Source organism: Macrobrachium nipponense, chromosome 13 (assembly GCF_015104395.2).
Source record: "Macrobrachium nipponense isolate FS-2020 chromosome 13, ASM1510439v2, whole genome shotgun sequence".
Lineage (NCBI taxonomy): Eukaryota > Metazoa > Arthropoda > Malacostraca > Decapoda > Palaemonidae > Macrobrachium > Macrobrachium nipponense.
In genome coordinates this window covers 29092638-29100628 of record NC_087206.1, presented here as the reverse complement: position 1 = coordinate 29100628, position 7991 = coordinate 29092638, and the positions used below count along the sequence as shown (strand labels likewise).

At 35.2% G+C, this 7991-nt stretch overlaps 1 protein-coding gene across 1 annotated transcript in view; it reads left to right on the top strand.

Annotated features, from left to right (window-relative positions):
- Positions 1–7991, top strand: part of LOC135225447 (neuromedin-K receptor-like) — a 260592-nt gene that overhangs the window by 234574 nt on the left and 18027 nt on the right. The window contains exon 5 of the mRNA XM_064264770.1: positions 4969–5082. Coding sequence (XP_064120840.1) covers positions 4969–5082 — 114 coding nt within the window. The remainder of the gene's footprint in view (positions 1–4968; positions 5083–7991) is intronic.

Below are 7991 nucleotides of genomic sequence, written 5' to 3'. Positions count from 1 at the left end.
AAACACAACTAATTTACTACAGTACTTCCTTGTTCAGTCACTCCTTCATACACACTCTTCTCAAGGAAATTCTTAAAGGGGTCAGTTATTTTTCGTAAGACTTGACGTCCTGCTAATTTCGGTTCGGTATGTTCAGACAAAAAAAAATCAAATAAAATCAAATAAAATCAAAAGCCAATACTCTGTCCAAGAATATCTAGTTTATCATTTCACGCTAATATCAATATTCCGATTTCTTTATACAGTTTAATTAAACCTTCGAGGAACGTGAACAAGAGGATAGAAAGTCAAGCTTGGATAAGAACTTAGGCTTGAAATAAATTACCCAACTGTTGTAAGACAGCAACAGGTTCTAGACAGTGGCGAAAAACATTTATAAGGACTGACAAAAATGGAAAGGATTATACGAACAATCAATTAGAGTAAAAGGCAAAAACGAATCTATCATATTTTGCGGAAACTAAAGAAGATTACGCAGGCACTATTAGCAAGAAGCAGTTCTATCCCAGCTAATGATACAAAATAGGATAAGTGTATTCTTAGAATATTCTGCACATACTAAACAAGACTAATGACACGGTACCTAACGAACCAGAGAAGTTTTAAATAAACTGCGACTCACAAGGCAAAGTAAAAAACGGTGTTTTCTATGTTCTTATCAAACATAATGCCAAAATTATACTAAAATGTGTTCTAACTGACTTTAGAGTTTCGTCTAGCCTTATACAGCTAAACTAATTCGAAGGCGTTACTGCCTTCATGCCTAAAGACTGGAAATGGATATTATTCTGGCAACGGAGAAGAACCTGGAATACGCATTAGCGTTCACACTGATATTATTATATGAGAAATCTTATTGCATAATTCAGGGCGAGAATTTAGAACTAACTTCCAATGCACAATTTATAATGACCCTCTAGTTCTGCAAAAGGGAGCTTCTAGAAAAATAGAAATAAACTGTAAATAGCATCCTTACGGATAAGAGCCCTATTTCAAGGTTGATGGAATATGCTATTGAACTGTCTTTACTTGGGCGAAGCCTGAAGGTAAAGATGAAGAAGAAGAGTGGGAATAGCACGCTGATGAATCCAGAAGAAGAAGGGCATAACCCAGCCTTTTCCGGAGTGGTAAGTTATTGGAATATTTGGAAGTGTGGCACGGTTAGAATTGGATATACGCAAGAAAATACTTGCGATACCAATCAAGTTGCCCAAATACACTTATCCTATTAAAAACAAACAATGAGTGTGATTAATTAATCCCTAAAAGAGACCTGAAGTTAAACCAGAAACATGATAATACAAGAAAATTGTCCTTGATTAGAAACTTCACAAGTGTTCGCACTGCAAAACGAAATACACGGACGGGAAACTGCTTTCTAACAAATGCTTGGCCCCTCGATGATGTCAAAAACCTACATTTGACCATATGATTAAGTTGTAACTTTACGAAATCCATTTGCATATAGGAGAGGAACTACTACATATATATCACCGAATGATTAATTTACATGCTAATCTAGCGTCACAGTAATTGGAACCAAAGCCCATTATAATCGCATTTGCAATCTACGAACACAGGGCATGAAAACCCTTCAAGCATGGGTAGGGCCCAGGTAGATTGTGGAACAGCCTGTCCTCGAAAGGCGGGTATCAACTTGCTGTGTATTTGTGCATCGTGTCCAAACTTTGCACATTAAAAAGTATCACAGCTGTTCACCTAGCTGCAGCCAGTCTTTCCATTAAGTCAAAGAAACTTTTACCAAATTTTTCCAAACCCACGATAATTTGTCTTCAGGCAGATCGCTGACAATTGATGTAAAGATATCCCACGGCCTCGGTCTGAAATTGGTTGGTTTTCCGTCATGGCATCAAAGGGATGATGGGAAGCGCATTCGTAACTAGTAAATTTCAGATTCTGGATTGAGCTTATTGAATTTTCTTGTATCTGCGTTTCTCTGGTTCTTATAGTTTTCCTTATAATGTTAAAAGAGTTGCGTCTATTGCTCTAGTCGGCCCGAGTCAGGCCCGGGAACATGGTGATGACGAGCGCAGTGGGAGTTATGCGCAACAACAAGGGAGTTTGAAGTCAAAACAATCTAGAAACTGATTTAATCAAAGCAGAACTATGACGAAAGCAATCCCAGGTTCAACCAGTCGCTAAGCGTAACGTTATGATGATTAAGCATATAAGATGGATTAAGCCAACCAAGAAAAGGAAATAAATCTACGGGTACAAAAACAACATGAAAAGGGAAAGGTGACGAAGAAACAAAATAATAACAAAATCGTAAGTAATAATAACAAGAATTAATTTATTTCATAAAAACCCACAATCATATAGTAAACTATGTTACTAAGAAAAATACGAGAGCAAAGACTTTCGAACAACTGCAAGGTATTCCTCATCGGTATTTATGTTAAAATACAAACTGCTTTTCACGAGATTGTGAATTTCTTAGCTATAATGAACTTGCAATTACAGTCATGGGATGTGTACGTCTCCTAAAAACAACGTCTCTATTTCTTCACACTTTTGTACATGCTTACTTCAACGTTTGCAGGATTAAGTGTATCCAATAATAATAATAACAGATTGGCTTATGGGCTTTCTAAAGCCAATTGCACCTCACTCCACGCTCCAAGATTGGTAGATATTTTTATGGAAGGAACTAGGTTGCTTTCCCATAGCCCTCGACCCCACAAATGTGTCACAGAAGCCTATCTGTTAACAGCTTACAGCAATCACTGCGGTCCGTCATCCAAATGCCGACAAAACCCGACAAAACCCGACTAAACCCGACTACTAGTAAGAGACATGCAGCCTACCAAGCGCTCGAGCGGACACTAAATTATTAACAACTCTGTCTGTAATAACACTAACCCTGAAGATGAGAAGAGAATAAAAATACACAAACAATGACGTTTAAAATACAAAAATGGAAAGCGACAATTACGAATATCGAATGAAAAGAAGAGAAAGTTAAAAAAAAAAAAAAAAAAAACTCGGAACCTACAACGTCTCTAAATATCTGTTATCGCGACTTGGGGAAATACAAACGGCCTCATCTTTCCCAGGAAGAGGAATGAAAGTGTCTCTTTCCTCTGATATACATTGTTTTGGATATTGGTTTCCGTTGTGTGTGACTGACATTTTCTAGGCCATGGAGTTCGGAGAGGTACTTATTTTGGACACAGAATGAAGAAGGGTGACTATGTAAATCCGATGAATAAGATTTATATGCACATGAGAAAGTAAGTGACTCGTCAAGCTAATGTTATTTTCTAGCCCAGACCCGAAGGAAATGGACGAAGGAAGCGTGGGGCTGATCCACTATGGAAAGGCAGACTTGCCTTGTACAAGAAGATTGGACATTTCCCCCTTCCAAAAAAAAAAAAAAAAAAAAAAAAAAAAAAAAAAAAAAATACATGCAGAACAAGAACCTTCTTATCCGAGGATTACTGACTTCCAAAGAAACAAATCTGAGAAGAGATGGGTTGCCTGGCGTGTGTTAGGTGGCAGCCCGAGAACAAGGGAAATTCTCCCCTTGAATTCACTAAAAAACCTGCTCGAAACATGTTTGAGAGAGACTGGGTGAGACTGGGATCATCGATCGAACAAACAACCTTACACAAAAGAAGAGCTACCTCATATCGAAAGAAAGTAATGCTCCAAACAGGGGTGAGTAAGTCCAGCTAAATGTTAAAAAAAACAGAAAGAATTTCCGGGAGCAATACAGAACACCTGTTATTTCTGCGCCAGGTTTACAAAACTGAACTGTATGATTTCACCAAGACCAAACCTGACATCCAAAAGATGAATAGAAGAAATGGGTTCCAATATACAGGCATGAGAAACAATCGAAGAACTGGATGTGAGGGGAAACAGAAATAGTCCCTAAAGGTGAGCTCAAAAGATCACAGCTAAAAAGATATGAATCGGACAATTCAAGTTTGAGACAATTACAAGAAGACGACTGGGAAGTGAATAAAGAAGAAATATGAAGAATTGGATTAAAACCAAAAAGTATGGAATAAACAGAATAAAATTAAGCAAGAGAACAGAACTTTGCTAAAGATGGAGGCAGTTTTTGTGCTTTTTGTGCTATAAAAAACGAGTGGATATATGTAGAACCAAAACATTAAAAAGCAGGAAATTTCCTTAGGGGAAGAAGGAGTAAGGATAAGTAGGGTGTTTGGCTAATAATGCCATAAGTCTGAATCTGTGCAATACCCTGAAGATTTCAAGAGCATCGATTAATACTCTCAAACCAGCATGAAGGGTATTTAGAATATTTGAGGTTGAAAATGAGGTCTTTGGTCGACATACATGATAAATAATTTTCATTTCAATTAGATCTTGTAAGTGATAACTACGCATATAAATATCTTTATACACACAAACACACACACACATATATATACATACATACATATATATATATATTATATATATATATATATACATATATATATATATATATATATATATATATATATATATATATTACATAATATATAATAATATAATAATATATGCACACATATTGTGGTAGTACCAACATGACTTATGAAATGTAAACAGATTATATGGCCACGGAGAAAGTAAAAGAAAAAACAAAGGGGAATAGCTTTCACCTTTATTCTAAGGCATTTTCGAGTACTTGCTTGAACATTCCTTGGAGTAAAGGCGAAAGATCTTATACTCGGTTGTCTGGGTTTTAACGTGGCCATTCACTATTCATATATATATATATATATATATATATATATATATATATATATATATATATATATATATAATATATATATATATATTATATATATATATATATAGAGTACAGGGAAACAAAGTAATTAATTAAGGGTTTTATTTTTGTACTGACATATGAATCTGAGAGAACGGGATTTCGTCCATTTCAGCTGTTTGTACAAATAATAATATATCTTTATTTTTTCACCACAACAGTTTTATGTTTCACCGGTGGATCTTCGCCCCAGAATTCTGCAGAATTGTAGCCTTCATGCAACACGTGTCCGTGACATGCAGTGTTTACACTCTTGTGGCCATAGGGGTTGACAGGTAAGCAAGCTGGACACAGGTGCAGAAATTTGCGAGACACACGCACAGAGAGAGAGAGAGAGAGAGATAGAGAGAGAAGAGAGAGAGAGAGAAGAAGAGAGAGAGAGGAGATATTCTAATATTCATTCTGGTTATATAATACGAAGCCGTTAGAATTGGAAAGACATTACTCAGAGACAGTGAGGTGAGGAACATGTGATTTTACTCAGACTGGAAGTAAGTAAAATATAATAAAACAGTTGGCGGTTCTGGCTCAATAAATATAATAATACATCTGTATGCAAATATACTGAATAGTTCAGCGGCCTTACGAGACAGAGTTTGCAAGTTAGTTTCCTCCTAATGGGCCAGATAAACCTTCCCAAGTCACCCTCTTTCTTGCACCAAGCAAACTAAATCTCAGGGCACTCATTTGGAGCAACTTTTTCCGGAATGATCATCTTTTGATCTATATATATATATATATATATATATATATATATATATATATATATATATATATATATATATTATATATATATATACATATATATATATATAATATATATATAACCAGATACATATGCAATTGTAATAGCCACAATGCCCCCTTAACTTCTTGAATTCTTTGCTCTTTTTTGGATACGCTTGTCACTACAAAGCCTGAAGATCCAGGTTCAAAGATTTGAAGAAGAAATTGCGATGCCCGGTCCGGGGAAACGAACCCAGGTCCAATAATCACAAAGAGGTCACGGTGACTTTGTGGTTATTGACCTGGGTTCGTTTCCCAGGACCGGACATCACAATCTATTCTTCAAATTTCTTTGAACTTTGATCTTCTTCTTGTAGTGACAAGCGCATTCAAAAAAGAGCAAAGAAATCAAGACTTAAGAGGGCATTGTGGCTATTACAATTGCATATGTATCTGGTAAAAAAGTGACCAGTAGATTCTACATATGTAATGTACGTATGTATAAATATATAAATATATATATATATATATATATATATATATATATATATATATATATATATATATATATATATATATATATACACGCCGTTTCCCAAATGAAGGAGTGGCTTCCATGAGAATAATAGACGATGATCACTAACAAATGGTGCAGAAAATTCCACAACACTAACCCCCTCGTACATCTACACAAGATGTTTATCAGCAGCACGTCAAGCCTTTAAACAAATCTATCGTGCATGGACCCTCTCGCTTTCCAAATATTGAGTCCCCTTCTTTCAGGAAGCTCTTTCATCTTGGGGTTCTGCTCCTTCTTCCAAACACTTCCGAATTGTGTAGTCTTTGTGCCAACCTATCATCCGCCCTTATTTCGACATGACCGAACAATCTCAAAACACTGATCCCTACTTTCCACTACGCAAAATATTATGTCCTCCCACATTTTTCAATATTTCCCACCATTTCAATTAATAATATGCCACAAACGCTTCTTCAAAAATTCGTCTCTATATCCTCCGCCATCTGTCTTCCCTTCACACTTAACATTCATAGAAGAGATTTTGTTCAACAATCTCTTCATGCATTCCAGGTGCCTTTCTTTCTTCATCTGCTTTCATATCCCTACCATCATACCAAAAATTTACTTCCGAATACTTATAGGACTCTATACTGCTCCCATTCCGACCATTCGATCACCATACAACATCCAGTGCTCCTTATCCTGTTTTCTATTTAGACGCAAAGGTTTACAATTACTCCCGTTGTCTAGCATTCTTCTCAAACTCACAACACACAATCCTCTATACATACATACATACATACATACATACATACATACATATATATATATCTACTAATAATTATATATATAATATATATTTATATATTATATATCTATATATATATATGTATATATGTTAATATACTACTGCAACGGTCCCTTAAAGATGAATCGAAAAGAGATAATACCAATGAACTGCAAATATCGCTTAATTTCAGTACCAAAGAGAACACGTAATAAAATTATTGAGCTGTGTAATAATAATATCAATACAATTAAATTAGAATCGATATCCACTCACCTCTACCATGTTAATCAAGCCGTACGTTTGCCGCACGTAGCCACATTTCACATTTGTATCACCCCACCGTGATTCATATACGTGCATTAAGCTACAAAATGTCCTTTAATATCCAATTCGCTCTAACTCGGAATTAATATATTTTTACATATATTAACCGATGGGAAACTTTTTTAGTTGGTAACAATTTCGTCCTGTAGCTTAATGCATGTATATGAATTAAGGTGATGTGATAAAAATTCATAATATGGCTACGTGCAGCAAACGTTCGTCTTGGTTAACATGGCAGAGGTGAGTGGATATTGATTCTAATTACAAATACCTCAGTTCGACAGTATTTTGTAAGGTCGGAATCGGTATCAACTTATACCTCACTTGCTGGCCTGGTTGGTAACTTCACTGAACTCCTGATTTCTCCTCTGAGCTGGTTCGGATCCACTAGAGGACGAAATTATTATCAACTAAAAAATTCCCCTCCGCTCAACATATATGAAAATTAATTAATTCCGAGGTAGAGCGAACCGGATATTAAAGAACATTTGTAGTTTAATGCATGTATATGAATCACGGTGGTGTGATGAAAATCATATATATATATATATATATATATATATATATATATATATATATATATATATATATATATATATATATAAATATATACTATATATATGTGTGTGTGTATGTGTGTGTGTGTGTGTGTATTAAATAAGGCAATTGTGACAATGAACCATGCACAGCTTTCTATTTTTTTATACCCCCTCATTTTTCGACCTCCAAGATTAGATGTCATTATTAGTTAGTATAAATAGAAAGACTTCACAATGCCTTCTTTCTAGTCTTGGAGTTCTAAAAATGAATGGGTTTAAAACAAG